General features: G+C 40.3%; 1 protein-coding gene across 2 annotated transcripts in view; it reads left to right on the forward strand.

The window, feature by feature from the left end:
• Nucleotides 1–26,450, forward strand: part of LOC131962081 (uncharacterized) — a 185,549-nt gene that overhangs the window by 1,835 nt on the left and 157,264 nt on the right. For both annotated transcript variants that reach the window (XM_059327039.1, XM_059327038.1), the window contains 17 exons: nt 116–265; nt 999–1,231; nt 1,628–3,392; nt 3,873–4,046; nt 4,881–5,054; nt 6,320–6,490; nt 10,515–10,664; nt 10,925–11,074; nt 11,521–11,685; nt 12,065–12,208; nt 12,469–12,618; nt 13,383–13,532; nt 14,300–14,538; nt 15,519–17,295; nt 18,920–19,093; nt 19,309–19,482; nt 20,301–20,474. In XM_059327039.1, coding sequence (XP_059183022.1) covers nt 135–265; nt 999–1,231; nt 1,628–3,392; nt 3,873–4,046; nt 4,881–5,054; nt 6,320–6,490; nt 10,515–10,664; nt 10,925–11,074; nt 11,521–11,685; nt 12,065–12,208; nt 12,469–12,618; nt 13,383–13,532; nt 14,300–14,538; nt 15,519–17,295; nt 18,920–19,093; nt 19,309–19,482; nt 20,301–20,474 — 6,095 coding nt within the window. In that variant the 5' untranslated portion in view covers nt 116–134. The remainder of the gene's footprint in view (nt 1–115; nt 266–998; nt 1,232–1,627; nt 3,393–3,872; nt 4,047–4,880; nt 5,055–6,319; nt 6,491–10,514; nt 10,665–10,924; nt 11,075–11,520; nt 11,686–12,064; nt 12,209–12,468; nt 12,619–13,382; nt 13,533–14,299; nt 14,539–15,518; nt 17,296–18,919; nt 19,094–19,308; nt 19,483–20,300; nt 20,475–26,450) is intronic.

The raw sequence follows: 26,450 nt of genomic DNA on the forward strand, positions 1-26,450 counted from the left end.
ACTTCCTGTTACTTGTTACTTCCTGTTCTCTCAGACTTCAGTATGACTATTGAACACGCTTGGTTAATTTCAATGTTTCCAAGTTAACAGTCAGTGTTGCTGTTTTCCCTCTCAGACTGACTTCAGATCAGAAGATGAGTGATAGTGTGGAGAAAGAGGAGGACAGAGCAGAGTCTCCAGGATCTGACTGTCTGCCTATGAAGAGTGACCGATCCAAAGGTTTTCCTCTGAACTGCAGTAATGAACCTGGACCCTCAGAGACAAAGTAAGAGTCTGTCTTTACTATCAACTGACTGATTGAAGATGATGCATTAACGATGAAGAAAATTGCTTGAATAGAAGATTTTTTATTCATGATGTAGAACTATTAAACCAGAAATTGTTTCATATTGAATCTGAGTTTTACTGCCACAAACTACTAAATGCATTTATTGTGTTTCTTATTTTTTCATTCACTATAACTGCAACAATGAAACAAACCTAAAAAACACAGAATCCAGCATACGTCAAGCCTGAAAAACAGAAAGAAAAAAAACCCATGTCATCCCAACCATTTTCCAGACAGGAGTGCTTGTTTTTATTCTAAGATTAAATTCTAAGACTAAATAGCTGGTAAAACAAACAACGTGACACAATGGACATTTCATAATTTAAATGTCATATTACAGAAGTGCAACGATGTAAGGGTATCATTGATTAAACACACTTTTCAAGTGTCTGTGAATGAGTAATGTAATTTCCTTTGACTATATTATTACATTTAGCACAGCCTGTGTAACATCAATTTGCAAGAGGTTTAACAAAGACTCCATACTTTTTTTTTTTAACATTAGCTACATTAAACTACAGGAAGAATACATAGTGTTTATGAAACCAGGGGAGTTTAAATCAAAGGAACAATTTCATTACTGAAATCTACTAATCTCTGTGAACACCTGAGCTTCCAATTCTCTATCACATCAACAAATCATTTTAGTTACAAAGAAATGTCTCAACAGAGAGAAGAAAGAAAGGAGTGATGAGGAGGAGCAGCTGTCCTGCTGTGCTTTGTGTCAGGACGTCCTGAAGGATCCCGTCTCTACCAGCTGTGGACACTGGTTCTGCAGACGCTGCATCAGCTCATACTGGGACCAGTCTGCTTCACCAGGACACTCCTCCTGTCCCCAGTGTGGACAAAGATCCAGAACGGGACCTGGACTGCAGACAGCCAGTCAGAGCAGCAATGTAGACAGTAAGAATGTGATATTTATATTTTTTAAAACACTGTTTATTGTTTGTTGTGTCATAAAGAGAGAGCATTTCTGCAGACACATCTAATCTTAAACACCAATAATACATTATATTTGATGGGTTTTTTTGTGCTGCCACCTATATTTCCATTCATCACTTATCTTATCATCTAACATCAGGGAGTGAGCTGTTTTGACCTCCGATGCTGTCTATCAAACAACTACACCGACACACAGTCAGAGGCTGAGAGAAAAATAGTTAATCTGATGCTTGCCCAATACCTGGACTTTATAACCTTCACCTCTGTTTTTATTCTCATACTGCAACTTTTTTATTGGAAATGCAACTGCTCACCAGATTTTTGACATTGTCTTTCTTTTATATTCTCTTTTTTTAGTGGATGATGATCTGCAAGAGGTTTTAGATGAGCATAAGCTCAGTTTGAAGAGGAGATTTGAACGTGTGACTGAAGGAGCTGATGGAACAGGAAGTGGAACCCTCTTCAACAGGATCTTCATCACAGAGCGATGGAGTGAAGATGTTAATACCCAGCATGAGGTGAGGCAGCTGGAGACAGCTTCCAAGAAGAAGACCGTCCACGACGCTCCAATCAAGTGCCAGGACATCTTTAAAGCCTTACCTGACCAACAGGGACACATCAGAGTGGTTCTGACGAACGGCGTCGCTGGCGTTGGAAAAACCTTCTCGGTGCAGAAGTTCAGTCTGGACTGGGCAGAGGGTTTGGAGAACCAAGATGTCAGTGTGGTGATTCTGCTTTCCTTCAGGGAGCTGAACTTGATCAGAGGTGAGCAGTACAGTCTTCTGGAGCTGCTCCATGTTTTCCATCCAACATTACAGAAGGTCACAGCAGAGAAGCTCGCCGTCTGTAAACTTCTGTTCATCTTTGACGGCCTGGATGAAAGAAGACTTCCACTGGATTTCAACAACAAGAAGGTTGTGTCTGATGTCACACAGAAGTCAACGGTCAACGTGCTGCTGACAAACCTCATCGAGGGGAATCTGCTTCCCTCGGCTCTCGTCTGGATAACTTCCCGACCCGCGGCGGCCAATCAGATCCCTCCTGCGTGTGTCGACAGGGTGACAGAAGTACGAGGCTTCACTGATGCCCAGAAGGAGGAGTACTTCAGGAGGAGGGTCAGTGATGAACAGCGCTCCAGCACAATCATCTCACACATCCAGACATCCAGGAGCCTCCACATCATGTGTCTGATCCCAGTCTTCTGCTGGATCACTGCTACAGTTCTGGACCACATGTTGACTACAGAGCAGAGAGGAGAGCTGCCCAAGACCCTGACTGACCTGTACTCACACTTCCTGCTGGTTCAGACAAAGAAGAAGAAGCAGAAGTATGATGAGGGACATGAGATGAGTCCACAGGAGCTGATGGAGGCTGACAGAGAAGTTCTTCTGAAGCTGGGGAAGCTAGCATTTAAAAAGCTGCAGAAAGGAAAAGTCATGTTCTACCAAGAAGACCTGGAGCGCTGTGGTATTGATGTCACAGAGGCCTCTGAGTATTCAGAGATCTTCAAAAGAGAGAGTGTGATCTTCCAGAAAACAGTCTACTGCTTCGTTCATCTGAGCGTTCAGGAGTTTCTGGCTGCAGTCTACATGTTCCACTGTTACACCACCAGGAACACAAAGGCATTGAAGACTTTATTTGGGAAAAAACAAGTTGATTCAACCCTGGATGTCTTCCTGATTTCAGCAATGAAGAAAGGTCTAAAGAGTGAAAACGGCCACTTGGACGTGTTTATTCGCTTCCTTCATGGCCTCTCTCTGGAGTCCAACCAGAGACTGTTAGGAGGCCTGCTGGGTCAGACAGACAACAGTCCAGAAGTCATCCAGAGAGTTGTCGACAACCTTAAAACACACAAGACCACTTCCTCTCCTGACAGAAGCTTCAACATCTTCCACTGTCTGATGGAGCTGAATGACCACACAGTACACCAGGAGGTCCAAGAGTTCTTGAATTCAGAGAACAGATCTGAAAAGAAACTTTCAGCAATCCACTGCTCAGCTCTGGCCTACATGTTGCAGATGTCAGAGGAGGTTCTGGATGAGCTTAATGTGAAGAAGTACAAGACAACAACAGAGGGAAAACAGAGACTGATTCCAGCTGTGAGGAACTGCACAAACGCTGTGTAAGTTCAGATGTGATCATCAATTTTAAAAAGCAATGTAAAGCTGAAGCCATAATTATTTAAGTAAAAATTCACAATTAACACACGTTTATGATATAAAAATTTGGACAGTTTAAATGTTTCTTGAACTACTATTATACCCGTTTATTGACAGAGTACACTGGTTACATTATAAATGTTTTGAACTGTGATAATAACAGAAAAACAAGTGAGTCAACAAAAGTAGCTTCTATCATCTTCTGTCTATCTTTGTTCTGGGGATGGAGGTTGAAGGTTTCTATCATGTGTCCATTTTATATACAGACACACAGAAGTAATGTTTGTAAACCACTGGAACTCATCAATCCTTACCAAAAACATTTTTAGAAACGCTTAGCTACAGCCACCTATGTTAATGTGCTTTGTGACCAAAATAGTCAATTTTTTTTATTAAAGTGTCAGGTTTGGTCATATTTCAAATGTGTTTCTCTGTCATAACAGATTTATCAACTGTGCCCTCAGTGAGAGGCACTTTGGTATTTTGGCCTCAGCTCTGAAGTCCAATCCCTCCCACCTGAGAGTACTAGAGCTTGATCGAAACCGCATAAGGGATTTAAAAATGACACTACTGTGTGCTGGACTGGAAAGTCAAAACTGTAAATTGGAGACTTTGAGGTCAGTTCATGTTTTTTACAAGTACACATTTATTCATTGAGTCCCTCTCCAACACACACACACACACACTTTATAGGGTACAGAGCAGAGAGTTTGATCTTCGATGCCTGATCCTTAACCAACAATAGGCAACACTTCAACATGTGTATGATGCTTCCTGTCAATAAATGATCTCACTTTGTGTACCATCTCACCCAGTAAATGGGATCACAAGTAAATACACTGCAGGTATGTTTGTACAGGGAGGTTCTAGATTACATTTAAGATTAAGAGAACGGGCATCTTACTTCCTCAGTGCACATTTGATTCAGTTACTTAGATGATTGAGGTTTTTAAAGAGCTAAAGTGAAGATCAGTGTGGTGGCTTCGATTGTTGGCATCTTGCCACTGCTAGACTCCACCTAACTCCTGTACAGCATGGATGAGCTGAAGCAGGCTGACTGTTAGGGTACCCATCAGTCACTCAAGGTGACCATGCCTTTTACTATGCATAATTTTAAGCCTCACTATAATGATCAAGTTATATAAAAATTCAACCCCCATATAGTGGTGAAGAACTATAGAAACCAAACCCCTTTGTCTACCAAGCTGTAAGGTTGGGCATTTTAGCATGGGGGGTCTGTAAAGATGATTTCATATTGGCAGTTTTGGAACGCTAGATAACAGCTGTTCTGTTACTATTTTGATTGATAACACATATTCATTATGGCTGACAATAACAAAATGACAGTCAGTCTACTCATTTTAGGGAAAACCTTATTGATTAGGACATGCTGAGCATATCGGATTTGGTTATTACAGGATTTTTATAGACCTAATTTTTTCTTTATTTAGATTGAGGAGCTGCAGTTTGTCAGAGATCAGCTGTGCTTTTCTGGCCTCCGCTCTGAAGTCCAACCCCTCCCATCTGAGAGAGCTGCAGCTGAGTGAAAACAAGCTGCAGGATTCAGGAGTGAAACTGCTGTGTGATTTCCTGGAGAGTCCAGACTGCAGACTGGAGACTTTGAGGTCAGTTCACTCTATTACTGTTGTAGATTTTATATATTTAAAGGAGCTACAAGGAACTTTTAATGCCCCCTCCATTGTATTTAGGCCTTTTCATCAGGGATAGACCGATATTGTTTATTCAGCGCTGATAACGATACTGATTAGTAGCAGTTAATTAGGCAGATAACAAATATTTGGAACCGTTACTGGACCGTTGTGGTGAAGAAGGAGCTGAGCCTGAAGGCAAAGCTTTTGATTGACTGGTCCATGTGTTCCAACCCTCACCTATGGTCATGAGCTTTGGGTAGTGACCGAAAGAACAAGATTGCGGATATAATCGGCTGAAATGAGTTTCCTCCGTAGGGTGGCTGGGCTCAGCCTTAGAGATAGGGTGAGGAGCTCAGACATCTGGAGGGAGCTCGGAGTAGAGTCGCTGTTCCTTCAGGTCAAAAGGAGTCAGCTTGGGGCGTCCCGGTGGCTCACACGCTTACCATTAAGGCTGAGTCCTTGCTGCAGCGGAGCCGGGTTCGAATCCGGCCTGAGCTCCCTTTGCCGCATGTCCTCCCCTCTGTCTTTCAATAAAGCATGAAAAATGCCAAAAAAAAAATCTTAAAAAAAAAAAAGAAAGGAGCCAGCTGAGGTGGTTTGGGCATCTGGTAAGGATGCCTCCCAGGCGGCTCCCATTAGAGGTGTTCCGTGCACGTCCAACTGGTAAGAGGCCCCGGGGAAGACCCAGAACATGGTTGAGGGATTATATCTCTTGCCTGGCCTGGGACCACCTCGGGGTCCCCCAGGAGGAGCTGGACGTTGTGGCTGGGGAGAGGGATGTCTGGAATGCCCTGCTTAGCCTGCTGCCCCGGGACCTGGTCCCGGATAAGCGGATGAGAATGGATAGATGGATGGATGGAAGGTGAAGCTCGATGCGGTGTTGGTGTTGGGAGCTGAGTGGCTGGTTTTTGATGGGGCAAACCACCCAAACTTTCACAATCCCATTACAAACAGCCGACCTCAGGCTTCTTCTCGCCAAGAGGAGACACTGAAGAGCAGTGAGTGAGAGAGAAGTGGTTTGTGTGTTATGCTGATTCTTACCTCATATGTGGTTTTATACACCATACATTAATCAATTTAAGTGCTTATTATCGACAGTAACAGAAGGCTAAAGTCACTCAACTCATTTTAGGGAGAAGCTCATTAATTCAGACAGAGTAATGTTAGCCACACATTTAAAAACAACATGTGATGGATTATAAATTGATTTTTATCATCATCATTACTTCTTCATTCAGATTGAGGCGCTGCAGTTTGTCAGAGATCAGCTGTGGTTTTCTGGCCTCAGCTCTGAAGTCCAACCCCTCCCATCTGAGAGAGCTCGACCTGAGAGACAACTACAACCTGCAGGACTCAGGAGTACTGTGTGATCTTGTGAAGAGTCCACACTATAGACTGGAGTCTTTGAGGTCAGTTCACTCCCTCCCTGGTGCTATTGATTTTATACTGTTTAACTAATGTTCAAACTAATGATAAAATCAACTTTATTTATAGAGCCCTTTAAGACAGCGTTAGCTGATACAAAGTGCTGTACATGGCAGGACAGACCAACAATAAAAACAAAACAAGCAAAAACAACTAAAACAAAGCGAGTCTCATGCTGGGTAAAAACCAATAAATAAAAGTGGGTTTTAAAATGAATCTCAATTTTAAAATTAGTCTTAATTTTAAAATAAATCTTAATTTTAAAAAACCACAAAGAACAAATAAAAACAAATAAAAACAGAACAAAGGCTCGTTAAAAGCCAGTGAATAAAAATGGGTTTTAAGATTTCTTTTAAAAGCGGACAGTGAGGAGGCCTGCCTGATGTGCAAAGGTAAAATGTTCCAAAGGCTGGGAGCAGCGACAGAGAAAGCCCGGTCCCCTCTGAGCTTACGCCTGGACCTCGGTTCCCTAAGGAGCAGCTGATCGGCCGACCGGAGGCAACGTGCAGGGACGTAGGGGTGGAGGAGCTCAGAGAGGTAGGGCGGGGCGAGGCCATTTAAAGATTTAAAAACAAATAGAAGAATCTTAAAATGAACCCTAAAGTGCACCAGTAGCCAGTGGAGGGAGGCCAGGATCGGTTTGATGTGCTCCCTCTTTCGTACTCCAGTTAGCAGACGGGCGGCAGCATTCTGGACTAACTGGAGACGTGCAAGGGAGGACTGGCTAACTCCGAAATAAAGTGCATTGCAGTAATCCAGTCGAGAGGTAATAAAAGCATGGATCACTGTCTCAAAGTGCTTGTGTGCAAGAAAAGATTTCACTTTAGAAAGCTGCCGGATGTGAAAGACACAAGATTTCACTATTGCACTATTCACTATTACTAAATGCACTAATTTGGCGGCCCATTTTAAAATCACTGTCCATTTTAAAACCCAGGTTTGTGACAGTCGACTTTGTATAAGCTGCCAAAGGACCCAAGTCGACAGGGCAGGGTTCACAGGAGCCACTAGGGCCAAACACAATCACCTCTGTTTTCTCCGTGTTGAAATTGAGGAAGTTAAGGGCCATCCAGGCTTTTACATCATCAAGACAGGCCAGCAGGGGTTTGATAGAAAATGTCTCACTTTTCCTCAGGGGGACATAAATCTGGCTGTCATCAGCATAACAATGGAAAGAGACGCCATGTTTTCTAAGGATGGACCCTAGGGGCAGCAAGTAGAGGGAGAAAAGCAAAGGTCCTAAAATTGAACCCTGTGGGACCCCATATAGGAGCGGAGCAGTGGAGGATTCACTAGCCCCAAGACCAACACACATAGTCCTGTCCGCTAAGTAGGACCTAAACCACTCCAGTGCGCTACCACCAATGCCCACAAGCTGCTGCAGACGCTCTAACAGAATAGAGTGATCAACAGTATCAAAGGCAGCGGTCAAGTCGAGCAGCACAAGAACAACATGGTTGCCACTATCATTTGCCATTAAAATATCATTAAAAACTTTTAAAAGAGCAGTCTCCGTGCTATGCTATGTTTTAAAACCAGACTGAAAAACCTCCATTGTACTGTGTTCATCAAGAAAGGTTTTTAGTTGTGCATAAACTATTTTCTCCAGGATTTTGGAGACAAATGGCAACTTAGAGATGGGCCTGAAATTTGTTAAAACAGTACTGTCAAGGCCAGGCTTCTTCAGCAAAGGTTTTACAACTGCATGTTTGAGGCTTATGGGGACAACAACAGAGGACAGGCTGCTATTTACAATAGTCAGAACCGAGGGCCCTAAGGTAGAGAAAATGTTTTTAAAGAAGTGGGGAGGGACCACATCACGAGGGGAACCTGATGGTTTCATATGGGCCACCACATCCTCTAACACTGACAGAGTCACATGTTCAAATGTGTTGAACACTGCTGTGCAAGGAACAAAGACAGAAGGGTCAAAGGTGGGTGGAGAGATGAGAGCTCTCGTGGAGGCAACTTTATCAATGAAAAAGTCCAGAAAACTGTTACACACATTGATGGATGTTTCTAACCATACAGGCTGTGGGACATTTAGGACAGAGTCAATTGTTCTGAACAGTATACGGGATTTATTGTAGTTTTTTGTGACAATGCATGACAGATACTATCTTTTGGATTCCTTTACAATATTTTGATAAAAGCACCAGCAGTCCTTTAAAATCTGAAATGAAATCTGCAGCTTGTCCTTTTTCCACCTGCATTCGGCTCTGCGACATTCCCGTCTGGCTGCACAAGTTCTTTCATTAAACCAGGGTTCAGGTCTAGCCTTAGACTGCCTGGGTTTTAGAGGAGCCACAGAGTCCATTATGGAAAGGCAGGAGGAGTTAAACCAGGAGCAGAACTCATCCGTATCAGCAGTAGCTGAATCGGGGCGCACACAGACAGCAGAGAAGGCAGCAGAGAAGTTTCCAGCAGTGAGGAGGTTAAAAGCATGACAGAGCCTGACAGGTGAACAACGTTTAGCCGGCACACAGAGAAAATCAACGCTAAATAAGACTGGTGCATGATCAGAGAACACACAATCACCAATCTCTAATTTTGACGCAGTCAGACCATGAGCAAGAACTAAGTCTAATGTATGACCATGCTTGTGCGTGGAGCCAGACACACACTGCTTCAGGTTAAAAGAGACCACAATGTTTAAAAAGGTCCTTCACCATAGGCTTATCAGGACAGCACACATGCAGATTAAAATCGCTGACAAGAAGGACACAATCATAGTTGGGCATCACTCCTGCAAGGAAGTTTGAAAACTCACTTAAGAATTCCTTATTGTATTTTGGGGGCCAGTAGATGAGCGACCAACCTCGAACACAGTCAGTTCAAAACTGGAGAAGGATGCAGGACGCTGTTTGCAATTAAAAGTTCCTTTAAAAACAGTCGCCGTTCCTCCACCTCGGCCCAGTGCCCGCTGAGAGTTAAAATAGGAGCTATCAGCCGGTTAAAGTTCTAAAAGTGGGCTGCACTCACCCGCGTTCATCCACGTCTCCGTCACGCATAGGAAGTCCAGATCACGGGAGTTGAATAAATCCCTTAAGATGAAAGTTTTGTTTGCCAGCGATCTGGCGTTCACCAGGCCAATTCTGGTCGGAGCTGGAGCGTGTGGCCCAGCAGATCGCTGAACGCGGAGCGGCGTCCTCAGGTTGTGGAGATTGATCGATTGAGATTGAGACGAGGTTGCGCAGCCGGAAGATCCCTACGTCATCCAGGCCTGTGACAGGTACCAGACAGCTGTCAATGGGATCCAGGAAGCGCTGGGGCACCGTGAGGGGATGCGATGATCCTTGCGCAGTACAGGAGCCACACGAGGAGTGTGCCAGGCAGATCCTTAACTTTACCATTCGGCCGCTGCGTTTACCGCGGCGACGACGACGACGATGCCTCTGCCGGGAAGATAATGCTGAGGCCCAGAGAAGGTAAGACGGGATTCCCGACAGGAGTGGAGGCAAAGTTTTCTGTCCATCATGGTTAAAGGCCCTTAGATCTATGGCACTTTTTTGTAGATCCAGGAGGGACTGACGATCATATAACAGCAGAGACTCGATCTGAGAGGTGTTAAAGCTTAAAAACACTAAAATCACAGACAAAAGTGGGAGCAACAGACGGCGTGCAGCACACACTCGCGCCATCTTTATATTCTAACCAGTCAAATTTGCCCACAGATGCAACTGATACCTCTTCCATTCAGACAGATTTCCACCTGGCCTGTACCAAGGAAGGCCAATTACGTCCATTTATCCAATGTAGAACAGATTTGATATGATGAATGGTGTCCAGCACAACTCATGAGACTCAGATTAAAATGATCAAATATGAATCAGGATTCTGTTAGTGCAATGCCTGTTTCTCACTTCAGATGTTTTCAGAAGCACATTTTAGCATTTTCTTTATTTGTAGTTTGAGAAAGTTTCTCAGTTTTGAGTGTAACTTTTGACCAAACTTGGTTCCTTTTAAATGTTGTGAGTTAACAGTCAGTGTTACTGTTTTCCCTCTCAGACTGACTTCAGATCAGAAGATGAGTGATAGTGTGGAGGAAGAGGAGGACAGAGCAGAGTCTCCAGGATCTGACTGTCTGTCTATGAGGAGTGACTGGTCCAAAGGTTTTCCTCTGAACTTCAGTAATGAACCTGGACCCTCAGATACAAAGTAAGAGACTGTTTTCACTGTCAGTTGACCTGATGGAAGATGATGCTTTGAGGATAAAGACAAAAATGCTCTTCACATTCATGATGCAAAAATTCTAGTGTATTGGCTATGTCTTACCTCAGATGTTTTCCAAATCACATTTAGTGTACTCTTTAGCTGTAGTTTGGGAATGTTTCTCAGTCTTGCATGTAACTCTTGACCAGTCTTGTTTCTTTTGAATGTTGTGAGTTAACAGTCAGTGTTACTGTTTTCCCTCTCAGACTGACTTCAGATCAGAAGATGAGTGATAGTGTGGAGGAAGAGGAGGACAGAGCAGAGTCTCCAGGATCTGACTGTCTGTCTATGAGGAGTGACTGGTCCAAAGGTTTTCCTATGAACTTCAGTAATGAACCTGGACCCTCAGAGACAAAGTAAGAGACTGTTTTCTGTCTTAGGTGTTAAAACCACATCGAAAAATGATTAATTCGAGAATGTTCAGTTTTCTGCATTGATTTAGCCTGGAAACCAGTCGATTTGCCCACAGATGCTACTGATACCTCTTCCATTCAGACAGATTTCCACCTGGCCTGTGCCAAAGAAGGCCAATTAGATACATGTATCCAATGTGGAACAGATTTGATATGATGAATGGTGTCCAGCGCAACTCATGAAACTCAGATTAAACTGATCAAATATGAATCAAGATTCTGTTAGTGCATTGCCTGTTTCTCACCTCAGATGTTTTCAAGAGCACATTTTAGCATGCTCTTTATTTGTAGTTTGAGAAAATTTCTCAGTTTTGAGTGTAACTCTTGACCAAACTTGTTTCCTTTAAATGTTCTCGGTTAACAGTCAGTGTTACTGTTTTCCCTCCCAGACTGACTTCAGATCAGAAGATGAGTGATGATCAGAGTGATAGTGTGGTGGAGGAAGAGGAGGACAGAGCAGAGTCTCCAGGATCTGACTGTCTGTCTATGAGGAGTGACTGGTCCAAAGGTTTTCCTCTGAACTTCAGTAATGAACCTGGACCCCCAGACACAAAGTAAGAGACTGTTTTCCGTCTTAGATGTTAAAACCATAAAGAAAAATGTTAATTGCTAGAATGTTTAGTTTTCTGCATTAATGATTTAGCCTGGAAACCAGTTGAATCTCCCACAGATGCATTTAATACCTCTTTCATTCAGACAGATTTAACCCTAACTTATACAACTCAGACCAAACTGTCAAACTGATCAAATATGAATCAAGATTCTGTTTGTGCATTGCCTGTTTCTCACTTCAGATGTTTTCAGAAGCACATTTTAGCATGCTCTTTATTTGTAGTTTGAGAAAGTTTCTCAGTTTTGAGTGTAACTCTTGACCAAACTTGTTTCTTTTTAATGTTGGGAGTTAACAGTCCGTGTTACTGTTTTCCCTCTCAGACTGACTTTAGATCAGAAGACGAGTGATAGTGTAGAGGAGGACAGAGCAGAGTCTCCAGGATCTGACTGTCTGTCTATGAGGAGTGACTGGTCCAAAGGTTTTCCTCTGAACTTCAGTAATGAACCTGGACCCTCAGACACAAAGTAAGAGTCTGTTTTCACTGTCAGTTGACCTGATGGAAGATGATGCTTTGAGGATAAAGACAAAAATGCTCTTCACATTCATGATGCAAAAATACTAGTGTATTGGCTATGTCTTACCTCAGATGTTTTCCAAATCACATTTAGTGTACTCTTTAGCTGTAGTTTGGGAATGTTTCTCAGTCTTGCATGTAACTCTTGACCAGTCTTGTTTCTTTTTAATGTTGTGAGTTAACAGTCAGTGTTACTGTTTTCCCTCTCAGACTGACTTCAGATCAGAAGATGAGTGATAGTGTGGAGGAAGAGGAGGACAGAGCAGAGTCTCCAGGATCTGACTGTCTGTCTATGAGGAGTGACCGATCCAAAGGTTTTCCTATGAACTTCAGTAATGAACCTGGACCCTCAGAGACAAAGTAAGAGACTGTTTTCTGTCTTAGGTGTTAAAACCACATCGAAAAATGATTAATTCGAGAATGTTCAGTTTTCTGCATTGATTTAGCCTGGAAACCAGTCGATTTGCCCACAGATGCTAATGATACCTCTTCCATTCAGACAGATTTCCACCTGGCCTGTACCAAGGAAGGCCAAATACATACATGTATCCAATGTGGAACAGATTTGATATGATGAATGGTGTCCAGCGCAACTCATGAAACTCAGATTAAAATGATCAAATATGAATCAGGATTCTGTTAGTGCAATGCCTGTTTCTCACTTCAGATGTTTTCAGAAGCACATTTTAGCATGCTCTTTATTTGTAGTTTGAGAAAGTTTCTCAGTTTTGAGTGTAACTCTTGACCAAACTTGTTTCTTTTTAATGTTGTGAGTTAACAGTCCGTGTTACTGTTTTCCCTCTCAGACTGACTTTAGATCAGAAGACGAGTGATAGTGTAGAGGAGGACAGAGCAGAGTCTCCAGGATCAGACTGTTTTCACTGTCAGTTGACCTGATGGAAGATGATGCTTTGAGGATAAAGACAAAAATGCTCTTCACATTCATGATGCAAAAATACTAGTGTATTGGCTATGTCTTACCTCAGATGTTTTCCAAATCACATTTAGTGTACTCTTTAGCTGTAGTTTGGGAATGTTTCTCAGTCTTGCATGTAACTCTTGACCAGTCTTGTTTCTTTTTAATGTTGTGAGTTAACAGTCAGTGTTACTGTTTTCCCTCTCAGACTGACTTCAGATCAGAAGACGGGTGATAGTGTGGAGGAAGAGGAGGATGGAGCAGAGTCTGTAGTATCCGGCTGTCTGTCTGTGAAGAGTGACCGATCCAAAGGTTTTCCTCTGAACTTCAGTAATGAACCTGAACCCTCAAAGACAAAGTAAGACAACTGCTACCAACTATTTTTTCTTTTACTCCACCAATGCCATGTTGTTTTTGTTTTTATGCATCTGTGCTTGCGACAGCTGTGGCTGGAAGCATTATGTTTTTGGGTTGCCCATCTATCCGTCCATCTGATTCTCTTGAAAGGTATGCCTGAGAGAATATCTTCAGGTCTACAGTAGAACACCGGGAAATTGAAGATTGATTTGGGGATGTAGTTTTTTCAAGCCTTAAATATATAATGAATATGTTTTGTTTAGGCCGCTTTTCAAATCTGGCAAAGCGTGTATAAAGTATATTATGGGCATTCCAATACTCAATTATGTCTCATAAATTCTAGAAATTTTTTGGGTCGATACCATGTGTGACACAGATTTCATGCTAAATGTAACCATTTTGATCACTTGAGAATTGACAATGATGTTCAAAAATCCCCCCAAAATATTATGTTTGGAAAAAAGTAATCCTGTGATCTGATATCAAAAAATCTGTTGTCCGTCTCTACTTTTTTATAAAGCTTTATGAGGCTGTGTATTATGTGCTCATTATTGTAGAGGTCACAACAGGTCATTTTCTACAGCAAGTTTCAGAAAATTGTCTCACTATAATGAAATGTTACTTTGGGACTAACATCATCATGCATGAACAAAATTGTGCTAGTTGAATCTGCAAGACTCAGCTTTTCAGCCATACCAAATGAAAGCAACAGAGGAAATCAAAGCACCCATTTATTTTAGTTGTAGTTACACAGAAGTGTCTCCACAGAGAGAAAAAAAAGAAGAGTGATGCTTCTGTGGAGGAGAAGCTGTCCTGCTGTGCTTTGTGTCAGGACGTCCTGAAGGATCCCGTCTCTACCAGCTGTGGACACTGGTTCTGCAGATGCTGCATCAGCTCATACTGGGACCAGTCTGCTTCACCAGGAGACTCCTCCTGTCCCCAGTGTGGACAAAGATCCAGAACGGGACCTGGACTGCAGACAGCCAGTCAGACCAGCACTGAACAAAGTAAGAATGGGATACTTTTATTTCTGAAAACACTACTTTGTGATCATTATAAATGTTCCTATATTATAAGTCTTCTGCATAGATGGAGATCTAGAACTAATAAAAATATGTGTAAAGCAGTAAACTCACTGCTCTGTTCTTGAAAGATAGTCACTCTAATAGCTGCCCACATTACTGGAGATTTCCTTCTAATGTCTCTTTTTTCTCTAACTAAGCACGTTTTATCCTGCAAATTAATTTATTTAAAACACTGACCAAACAAACATCTACTGAGGAAATTTGGACTGATCACATCAATTTTCAGGCTACCGTGGAGTGCTAATTAGCTAGTCATCTGCGGGACATTAAACAGCATAAAAACTCAAGCTGCTTTTATCGACATTGATCAGGTTAGATAGCACCGCCTACTCTCAGTGTGTAAGCAGCTGTTTTCAGCATTTTTTTTCACTTAGTTGCTGTTTTTTTTGGGCTGCATTGTGCCAGGCCAGGAATACCTGCAATTCCAGAGTTGAGCTGTTGTTGCTCTGCTTGGCAGCAAGGTTGGTCAGCAACCTGAGATGATCTCTTTCTACATACTTAAGCCATGTTTTCCATGTGTCCCTGTTTGTACTTTCAAATATTTGCTTTATTAATATCATATCATATCATATATCATAGCATTGTTAACTTGATGCAAACAAACATTTTCTGCTGTTTCTGTTTCAATTAAAAGTTTTCCTCTGACTGAAGTGCAGTGTTTAAGTTTTGCAGTACTAATGTACATATGTGATAAAAACAGATTCACACAACAATTATACATATAGTGCATTATTTGTCAGAGGACAAGTTGAAAAAGATATTTTCTGATGTTTCCCCAATTGGACTTATAACCTTTATTTATATATTCTTCATATTGCTTTTTTCTCTCCTAAAAATGATCACCAGATTTAATAAATCTCTGTTTTGTCTGACATTTTTTCTTCTTATTCTCATGACTGGAGGTCTGCAGGAGGTTTTAGATGAGCATAAGATCAGTCTGAGGAGGAGATGTGAACGTGTGACTGAAGGAAGTGATGGAACAGGAAGTGGAACCCTCCTCAACAGGATCTACACTGAGCTCTACATCACAGAGGGACAGAGTGAAGAGGTTAATACCCAACATGAGGTGAGGCAGCTGGAAACAGCTTCCAAGAAGAAGACCGTCCACGACACTCCAATCAAGTGCCAGGACATCTTTAAAGCCTTACCTGACCAACAGGGACACATCAGAGTGGTTCTGACGAACGGCGTTGCCGGCGTTGGAAAAACCTTCTCGGTGCAGAAGTTCAGTCTGGACTGGGCAGAGGGTTTGGAGAACCAAGATGTCAGTGTGGTGATTCTGCTTTCCTTCAGGGAGCTGAACTTGATCAGAGGTGAGCAGTACAGTCTTCTGGAGCTGCTCCATGTTTTCCATCCAACATTACAGAAGGTCACAGCAGAGAAGCTCGCCGTCTGTAAACTTCTGTTCATCTTTGACGGCCTGGATGAAAGCAGACTTTCTCTGGATTTCAACAACAAGGAGGTTGTGTCTGATGTCACACAGAAGTCATCGGTCAACGGGCTGCTGACAAACCTCATCGAGGGGAATCTGCTTCCCTCGGCTCTCGTCTGGATAACCTCCCGACCCGCGGCGGCCAATCAGATCCCTCCTAAACATGTCGACAGGGTGACAGAAGTACGAGGCTTCACTGACGCCCAGAAGGAGGAGTACTTCAGGAGGAGGGTCAGTGATGAAGAGCGCTCCAGCACAATCATCTCACACATCCAGACGTCCAGGAGCCTCCACATCATGTGTCTGATCCCAGTCTTCTGCTGGATCACTGCTACAGTTCTGGACCACATGTTGACTACAGAGCAGAGAGGAGAGCTGCCCAAGACCCTGACTGACCTGTACTCACACTTCCTGCTGGTTCAGACAAAGAAGAAGAAGCAGAAGTATGATGAGGGACATGAGACGAGTCCATATGAGCTGATGGAGGCTGACAGAGAAGTTCTTCTGAAGCTGGGGAGGCTGGCGTTTGAACAGCTGGAGAAAGGAAACATCATGTTCTACCAAGAAGACCTGGAGCGATGTGGTCTCCATGTCACAGAGGCCTCGGTGTACTCAGGAGTTTGTACAGAGATCTTTAGAAGAGAGAGTGTGATCTTCCAGAAAACAGTCTATTGCTTCATTCATCTGAGCGTTCAGGAGTTTCTTGCTGCAGTCTATATGTTCCACTGTTACACCACCAGGAACACAGAGGTACTGGAGGCATTCTTAGAGAAAAAACAAGTTGATTCAACCCTGGATGTCTTCCTGACCTCAGCAGTAAAGAGATCTCTAACGAGTAAAAATGGCCACCTGGACCTGTTTGTTCGCTTTCTTCATGGCCTCTCTCTGGAGTCCAACCAGAGTCTGTTAGGAGGCCTGCTGGGTCACACAGACAACAGTCCAAAAGTCATCCAGAAAGTTATCAAGAACCTGAAGAACAGGAGCACTTCCTCTCCTGACAAAAGCATCAACTTCTTCCACTGTCTGACAGAGATGAACGATCTCTCAATACATCAGGAGATCCAAGAGTTCCTGAAGTCAGAGAACAGATCAGAAAAGAAACTCTCTGAGATCCACTGCTCAGCTCTGGCCCACATGCTGCAGATGTCAGAGGAGGTTCTGGATGAGTTGGACCTGAGGAATTACAACACATCAAAGACTGGTCGACGGAGACTGATTCCAGCTGTGAGGAACTGCAGAAAAGCTCTGTAAGTCCCGATGTGTTCATCAACATTATTATTATTGATAAAATACACATTTTACACTATAAATATAATTGTTTTTTATAAATATAACACAAAAATTATGTTTTTGTGTTTGTAGCTATAAATTTAGTTGACACAAGTAGCTTTTTTGTCATAGTCTATTTATTTTACAGCTAATGCCGGACTTTTGTTTTTATGGAAGTGTCAAACCAAAGTACACAACAGTAAGTTCCACCAGGACATTTTTTAATAGTTTTAGAGATAACCTTTCCCAATTTGATTGGAAAAAAAGTATTTTAGGTCCACTGGCAACAAGGCATGAGGGGTATGAAGTTCCACTGTTTGACCACAAGGTAAAGTCAGGTTCAAAGCCCAGTGCTGCTCCTGGGTGCTTTAGTTACCATTACAATTGGTGTGCGTTCCAATGTCGATACTACCATACTATTTAGTACGCCAGAAAAATATATAGTATGTCCCAATCAGTCCTATTAGAAAGTACTGTATGTCATACACTATGCCAAAAATACCAGGAGGTCTTCAGACACCAGATTGCATTTTGCAGTGTGCAATCCAGCATGCCTTGTGGCCTTTCTGGTCACTATCTATTGTCCTCCTTGCAACATTTATGAGCTACAGGGTCAAAATTCAAGGAGTCATGTCATGATGTAGTTGTATGTCCCAATTGTTTGCATATGCAGCGGCTTGGTACTCTCTATGGCGTTGTGTAATTTACGACGAGACAGGACGAAGACGACCATCTCATTTGGCATCTAGCCGTTTATTTCAGACACTGGCACAGGAATTAATTGTACAATCAGTCAGGTTTTTGCTCTCTCACACACATATGCACATCTGGAAAATATAAAATGGAAAGAATGTGCAGGTTAGGTAACTTGTGGCACTAGCCATTTTGTAAACAAAAATAAAATAAAAACAGTCAACTTTTTACGAAAAAGGACGGGCTCAACTGTAAGGGAGCTATATATTCAAAAAACACAGCTTTTATATGGCAAGTGGAATCAAATGTCTTATTAACTCCGTTACACATACTGCATGCAACAGTACCTCTTTTGGGCAGCTGCAGCATTACTTTCATATTTTGGAACGCAGCAGTAGTTTACTGTTTGTTGTAGGGGCATTTAATGGGTCTAGCTGATAATTAATGTTTAGAGTGCCCTCTGCTGGATTACACGTCAAACTACTATAACAGTTTAGGTGACCTTGTAGATTATACATTTTGAATCTGAACTGGTCATTACAGCTCAAATATTACCTTATTTCAATTAAAACTTGAAAACCCTAAAACATACATGTATCGTGTTACAACCTACACTGATATTTCAGTTCACTGAACATCAAGTAAAAATTAAATTAAACACAAATGACAGCTCTCGCAGTCATTTGGCACAAATTTCTCCAGGGCAGCAATTTGTATTATGTTACTTATGGACACTTTGACATGTGGACAGGAGGAGCTTCAGTTTCAAATCACAAACTTTGTAATCCCAAGTCACCAGCTGAGCTACAGCCACTGATATTAATGTGGTTTGTGACCACAAGAGCCTATTTTTATGGTAAAAGGGACAGATGTATCTTATTTCAAATGTTATTTTCTCTGTCATCACAGACTTGCCAACTGTGTACTCTCTGCGACTCACTGTGAAATCGTGGCCTCAGCTCTGAAGTCCAATCCCTCCCATCTGAGAGAGCTGGAGCTGAGTAAAAACAGCCTGAAGGATTCAAATATTACGCTGCTGTGTCCTGGACTAGAAAGTCTAAACTGTAAATTGAAGATTCTGAGGTCAGTTCATGTATTTTATAGAAACACATACATGGAGTCCCTCTCTCACTAACACACACACACACACACACACACACAGCAGGGGATTAGAATTTCTTACTGTTTTCTGACATTTTATAGACTAAATGATTAATTGACTGATCAAAAATGTAGTGCTCAACACATCTGATTGGAATAAACTGGAATTTTATTTATATAATTTGTTCTTTATTCAGATTGGTGAACTGCAGTTTGACAGAGATCAGCTGTGCTTCTCTGGCCTCAGCTCTGAAGTCCAACCCCTCCCATCTGAGAGAGCTGGACCTGAGACGAAACGAGCTGGAAGATTCAGGAGCGAAGTTGCTGTGTGATTTTCTGGAGAGTCCGAACTGCAGACTGAAGACTCTGAGGTCAGACGCCACTTTTTACTAGTGGTCGACCGATAACGTTTTTTTAAATTCCAGTAACGATGCAGATACCAGTTATTTTGACATCAGTCTTAACTGATCCCCGATATGTGCTGCCGATTTTTTTTGGGCCGATTCTTGAAGCCGATATTGCCTTTTCTCCCTCCATTTACATGATAAAAATGGACACAATGATAACAAATGTTACACAAGTGTCAATTTAAACAAAAAAAGAAAGATTTATTAACAAAACAAATAAAACGTATTAACTGTTGGATAGCAACAATGTGTATGTTGTTATAGGCCTCAAGATGGTGGTGCCTCAGATGAGTCCACACATTTGATGTTTTCTGGTATCATCAGTAGCTCACCAGCGAATGGCAGATGTTGCACCGAGCCTTGCCTGGTGTTGGCTCAGTGAAATGGGCTAATTGACGGGCGAACGCACGCATGTATCGGCTTGAGTATCTTAATGCCCAAGTCTATTTTCTTCTTCAGTGGTTTAGTCCATTGACTGTGGCAGAGCAGTAAAACCTTAATATCCCATATCCATAAAATCCTTCTATGGATTAATCACTGAATCTTATAAACACTTGATTTTCATTTTATATGCCCTTTCATTTAAAAAAATGTTTTTCTTTTTCTTTTTTAAAAATATATTATAATAGTAAACCATGACTAAAAAAATGTCAAATAAAAATAGTGAAATGTTTTGATGTCATTCGTTCCTCTTTTGCAAAAAAACATCCTGACATATTTAGCATCTTTTGGATTCAAATTTGAAATCTTAAATTATCTTAAATCATTTATTCATTATTCAGATTGAGTTGGTGCAGTTTGACAGAGATCAGCTGTGCTTCTCTGGCCTCAGCTCTGACGTCCAACCCCTCCCATCTGAGAAATCTGGACCTGAGTGAGAACAAGCTGCAGGATTCAGGAGTGAAGCTGCTGTGTGATTTCCTGGAGAGTCCAGACTGCAGACTGGAGACTTTGAGGTCAGTTCACTGACACTATTAAGACATTATCTTTCTTTCTTTCTTTCTTTCTTTCTTTCTTTCTTTCTTTCTTTCTTTCTTCCAAATTATATTTGCAAAGAGGCCAGTTGTGTACGCGAACGCACGGTTAAATAGCAAGTATATCTCAAGCTTTAGAGTTTAAACACGGGCAAGCATGTCATAAAGGTGACTATGCTTTTGTCTGTTGCAGGGCCCAAGTTGTGGAACTGCCTCCCTTTTAAAAGTTCAATCAGTCCCCACCATTGAATGTTTTAAATCTAGTCTAATTTCCTCTGGCTTTCTATTTTTTGTCACTACATCACTGATCAATTTTTGTTTCTGTTTCTTTTTTTGCTCCTTTCTGCTGTGTAAAGCACTTTAAATTGTGCTTTATAAATAAAGTGACTTGACTTGATTTTATCTCCAGATATACCAAAAGACAGCAAATTCATCTTTATGACATTTCAAGTAATACACTTTAAAATTTGTCAATTTGCAATGTCAATATGTTGTTGGATTTGTGCACAGCTCAGATCATGAAAATAAAGGTTGAAATCAAAATCATAATTCTGGCTCCTACAGTTGTCGGTTCAAATCCGTACATATCCCTTAGTCTTGTGTAAATACCAACCATTTCTTTCTCCTTTCTTTTCAGTGTTATCACAAATAAGGTCTTGTCCTTGATATTGATCCTTCAGAACACACACAGCTTAAAGAATCAATATGGTGTTGATCCACTAATGACAGACCTTGTGGTGACATTTGAATGATGTGTGTAGAAGGCTGACATCATGATGATCCACAATAACACAATTACAGTCACTATAATTACAGTCTACTCATTTAAGAGAAAAGCTCATTAATTATGACACAGTAATGTCGAGCTTCACATTAACCCATTGACGCCGGGAAAGCATTACCGCATTTCTACCATTAAAGCCGGGAGCGCTGTTGCGTCACTATACCATTAAGGCCGGGACAGCGGATATGTCATTTTGTAGTATTTGTATTTTTTTCCACCTATTTTCGGTCTCTTGGCCAATGTAATGCATCAGAACATGATCAGATTACATGCGGGAGTGTCGCAATGCAACATTGGACTTTTCCAGAACTTTGAAATCATGACGGAAGACGACTATAGCGGAGGAGCTCAGCAGTAAGTGACGGAAGAGATCTGATTAAAACAGCGCCGATCATTTAATTGCTGATCCGGACTTTGAACCCTCGGAACCAATCGCCCGGGATTTATGGATGAGGAATATGTTTTTAGATGACATATTTTCACCAAAGAACAGACAGATTTGTGGCCATCTGGAGATAATAATATTAATAATAATATATTAATATTAATAATAATAATAGGCTAATTGATTGTGATGATGATATAAGAAATCATGACTGTTTATGTCTTATATTACTTTATGCGTCGTTGAGTACCCTGAAAAGTGCAATATATAAAATTTATTTTTATTATTATTATTATTATTATTATGATTTTTTTTTATTAGAGTAGGCTAATGAGAACTATGTCTTGTTCTTCCAGTGGTCATATCATGTTTGCATCTTGCTAATGGGCATGTATTAGTATTATGTATAGGATTTTTTATTCAGTCAAATGTAACATTTGCTGAGTTTGTTGATTTTTTTAAAAAATGTATTGAAGGTTTGGACAAATAAACTCAACTTCGTATGAAAGTCACGGGCATAAGCTCTCAAATACTTTTTGAATTTCATTTTTATCTGCTACAGAGGCTGAAAAATGAATTTCCAGAAAAACTTCAGGTTTTAGGGGTCATTTGAAAATCGCCCATAGGTTTTCCAGGCATTTTTTTCCAGGCGCTTTAGGCAGTAATGGGTTAAAACCTGTATGCATCTGATTGGATTATATGTCTATTTTTATCTGTATCATTTATTCTTCATTCAGATTGAGTTTCTGCAGTTTGTCAGAGATCAGCTGTACTTCTCTGGCCTCAGCTCTAAAGTCCAACCCCTCCCATCTGAGAGAGCTGAGGCTGAATGAAAACAACCTTCAGGAGTCGGACGTGAAGCTGCTGTGTGATCTGAAGGAGAGTCCACACTGCAGACTGGAGACTCTGAGGTCAGTAGAGGGTTTCAGCAGTATTGTACTGAACACAGTTGGTATCAGAGAAAGATCCAGTTACTCCTGTAAACCTCCAACCTTATCAGTGAAGCTGTGATTGTTGTTGCATCACTGACTGACAGCTGATGAAGGGAGCCTCTATAACCTCAGATTCATGACTTGTGCTGTCTGTTTTCTCTTGTTAGATGGAGTCAGAGAGTCATCCAGCAGTGACTGATTGAAGAATCACAGCAAATGGAGATGACCCTCTGAGATCAGCTCCACCATCATCCCTGTGTGTTCCTCTGGACCTGTTAGAGTATCATCAGAATGTCTGAGGGCTGTACCGCAAGTGAGATTAGTGGGTTAGTGAGGTATGTTGAGCCAGAGTTTTCCCTGTCATGAAAGTGAAGTTTGGCTTGAAATCCGCTAGAAAGTGCCTATCAACAACTATTTTGGAACTCTATAGTGAGTGGTCAAATCTATGAGCGACAAAGATTCCCAGCTGAGGGAATTAGTCAAATATACAAACTTATTGAGTCGTTAGAAATCAAGCATTGCAGTTACAGAAGAGTCATCCCTTTTTTTCACCACATGACCCTCTATGAGGCAGAAAATCTAAGGAGGAATACAGTTTCATTGTAATGACAAGGTTTTGTTGCTCTCACTGACTTATTATATTAAACAGTTCACTAGACTATATTATTAATCAGTATGATTTTTACTCGCATATTTGATTTTATGTAATTTCTTCAAACCATACCATTATGTTACCACTTTGGATTATGTTTTTACGCTTGGTTCTGCTGGTATATTACATCTTTTAGAACACCAATTGCAAAATTGATTAGTCTGTTGGTATTTATCACAGATTACATAAAATAATGCCCAAAACTAAAGTGATTTCCACATGTCCTCCCTTATGTCACACCTGAATGCAGTTCTTGAGTATAACATTTAAACTGCTCGGTCAAGTTTAAAATGTGAGAGCTGTAGAATGTGCAGGCGTCATATCAGAAGTAAGCAGTGGGCATTGAGAGTATATTTAGCGTATCCATTTGCATAATAAATAATGTTCTCTCCTCCAGTAACAGTTCCTTCTTGCTGTAAAAAAAAAAAAAAAGTCATATTCTTCATAGGTAGAAGTAGGTGTGATGCATTTTTTTCCCTCCGGCAGTAGTATTTAACCCATAAGAACCCATGGTGACACCCGTGTAACAAACACTTAAAATCTTCTAGAATCTCCCATATTCAGCTTTATGCTTCACCTTAACTCATTAAATCCCTAAGCGACGTATACTCAACACCCTGGTGTGGTGGTCATGTGACTTTGACAAGAAGTGACTTCTCCAAAATGTGGCTGTGACTGGAAACAGAAATGTGAAAAAGTAGCTAATTTCAAAAAGCTTATTTTTTGTTACGAGGCTAAGTTTAAACCCATTTAACAACTTTAATCCGTTAATAGGGTGTCCTTTATTGCATTTAACTTGTTCTGACCATATTTCCTGAACAAATTAAAGTCACAATTTTGATATATGTTATGGAGATGCAAACAAAAAGGCAAATGGTTATTTGTTTTTATTTATTATTGATTTACTATTATTTTGTTGCTTAAAAACAAATCTGAAAAAAAGAATGTATTGTTAAACAGCACTATTAATGTCACAATTTTGATAAATGTTGTGGAGATGCAGAGAAATATATATTTATATATAAAAAAAATAATAAAATAAAAAAAGTGCTTCTTTTTTCTCTTCTTCTTTTCTTCTTTAACATATAGCACTCCTGTAGCGATGACAGTCAGCTCTTAAAGTTCTGTACTTACTTGATTCCTGTGGTCTATGTCTAGTACCATCAGGCTGAATGCACTTATTGTAAGTCGCTTTGGACAAAAGCGTCAGCTAAATGACATGTAATGTAATGTAATGTAAAGAAATAGGCAAATTTGTGTTTCTGTAAGCAGAAAATGTGTCTATAGTTTTCTATTTTAAAATAAGAGATATCATAAACATAAATACCACAAACGCCCAATGTAACATATATGTCACATCACAGATCTTTGGGGTAGAATTTTTTTTAAAACATCAGAAATGTGTTCTATGGGGTCCACTTGGTCTGTGGTGTATCCCCCATAATTTTCCTTTAAAGAAAACTGGGTAGCCGTGGCCGTACGTCTGTTCTGTTCTTGTGAATGTGATATTGCACATACACTTGGAAGGAATTTGGTGAAAGTGTCCATTTGCATTCAAGGATGAGATGATTAAATTTTGTTGATCAAAGGTAAACATCCTGTCCCATTGTGTGGCTTATCACAGACACACAAAGTCAAACTGTGGAGCTTTTTCCACTCAGAAAACAATAATGGAGCACCTGTTCTCCCCACTGTTCATGTTGTGAAGCTCCTGCTGGAGCTGCTTTCTGCCAGCAGATGTCACTGTTTCCTCAGTTTTACCCCCCAAAAACAGAATGAATGCAGTAAACACTGAACCTGCAATGTGAATTATCTCTGTCTGACTGAATTTATTTTGTAAAATTAAATTAAGTGTAATCATATTTTTTTATTATCATATCTTTATGCGTTTTAAGTCTAAATCTTAATATTCATTGTACCTCCAGACTTTTCACCTTTTATAACAATGAATTTTGTGAAATGACCAATTTTTGATGATGATTCGTTTTTTTCCAGCTGTTTTTCTATTCTGTTCTTTTCATGTTTTGTAATAAAACTTGACCAGATTAAGCTTCACTTTGTTCAATCCACATTGAAAATCTGTTTTGGGAAAATAAAACCACTTTGATGGCAATTTTGAGCTCAGTCCAAGATAAAAGTAAATTATTAACAATTGGCAATAAACTGGGTTTAGAGACAAACTAAAGATTAAAGAAATGTTTAAGATTCATCTTGTTCCATGGAAATGTGCGGCGCCTTGAAATTATTTTATTTGTTTCAGAAGAGTATATTTTATGTTTTCTTTATCTTCTGTTGTTTATCTTCACTTCATCATGTTGACCACAGTTTGTGTTTTGCTCTGTTGTATTTAAGTCAACTTAGATTTTGGGGGTTTAAAGATTTATTAGTTTTTGGATCAAATTGGTTATATATAATGATCGCAGCATGTTGAGACCACAAATGAAAAGCTTTTTACACTCAAAATTAAAATGTTTACCACATTGTCATGCAGATATTCAGTTTTATCTATCATCTATCTGTCAATAAAACTGAGGAAAAAACCTGAATATATATATTTTTTAAAGGGTAGTTCCTGTAGCTGGTTAGGTGTATTTTGTAGACAACAGAGGTTTTGTTGGTTTAGAAATAAATATAAGTAAATCTTATTTTCACTTGTAATATCACTGAAAATGTGGTAAAATACCTAGGCATAATTACATGCAAATATGGAGATTATATTTAATTAAAAAAAAAACCCACAATATTTAGAAATTAAAGAAATGTATTTTCTCATTCATTTGAAATGTAATTTCAATTAGTTTATTTTTCGAAACCTGGAAGCATAAAAGTTTCAACATTTTTCCTTAAGAATACTTAATGATCAAAAACTGTAGATTATTTCTTGATCAACTATTTGATCAGGCAACTGATCAATTGCATTGCATTTTTATTTTATTGACCCTGGATGGGTGAAATGGACAATTTGCATATTATTAAAAATATTTTGGATCAATTATCTGTCAACTATTCCACTATCAGCTTATCAATGCAGCTCTATTATTTTCTATTTTATTTCCTATTTATTTATTTTGTTAAACATAGAGGTGTCAAATGTTTAAATTTAGTTTCAAAAATGAAATTAATTAAATCTTTTTTTTTAAATCCAAGTTTATGTCAATCAACTGCTTGATTAATCAGCTAATCAATGCTGATCTATTTATTTGAT

The sequence above is a fragment of the Centropristis striata genome, chromosome 23 (assembly GCF_030273125.1).
Source record: "Centropristis striata isolate RG_2023a ecotype Rhode Island chromosome 23, C.striata_1.0, whole genome shotgun sequence".
Taxonomy (NCBI): domain Eukaryota; kingdom Metazoa; phylum Chordata; class Actinopteri; order Perciformes; family Serranidae; genus Centropristis; species Centropristis striata.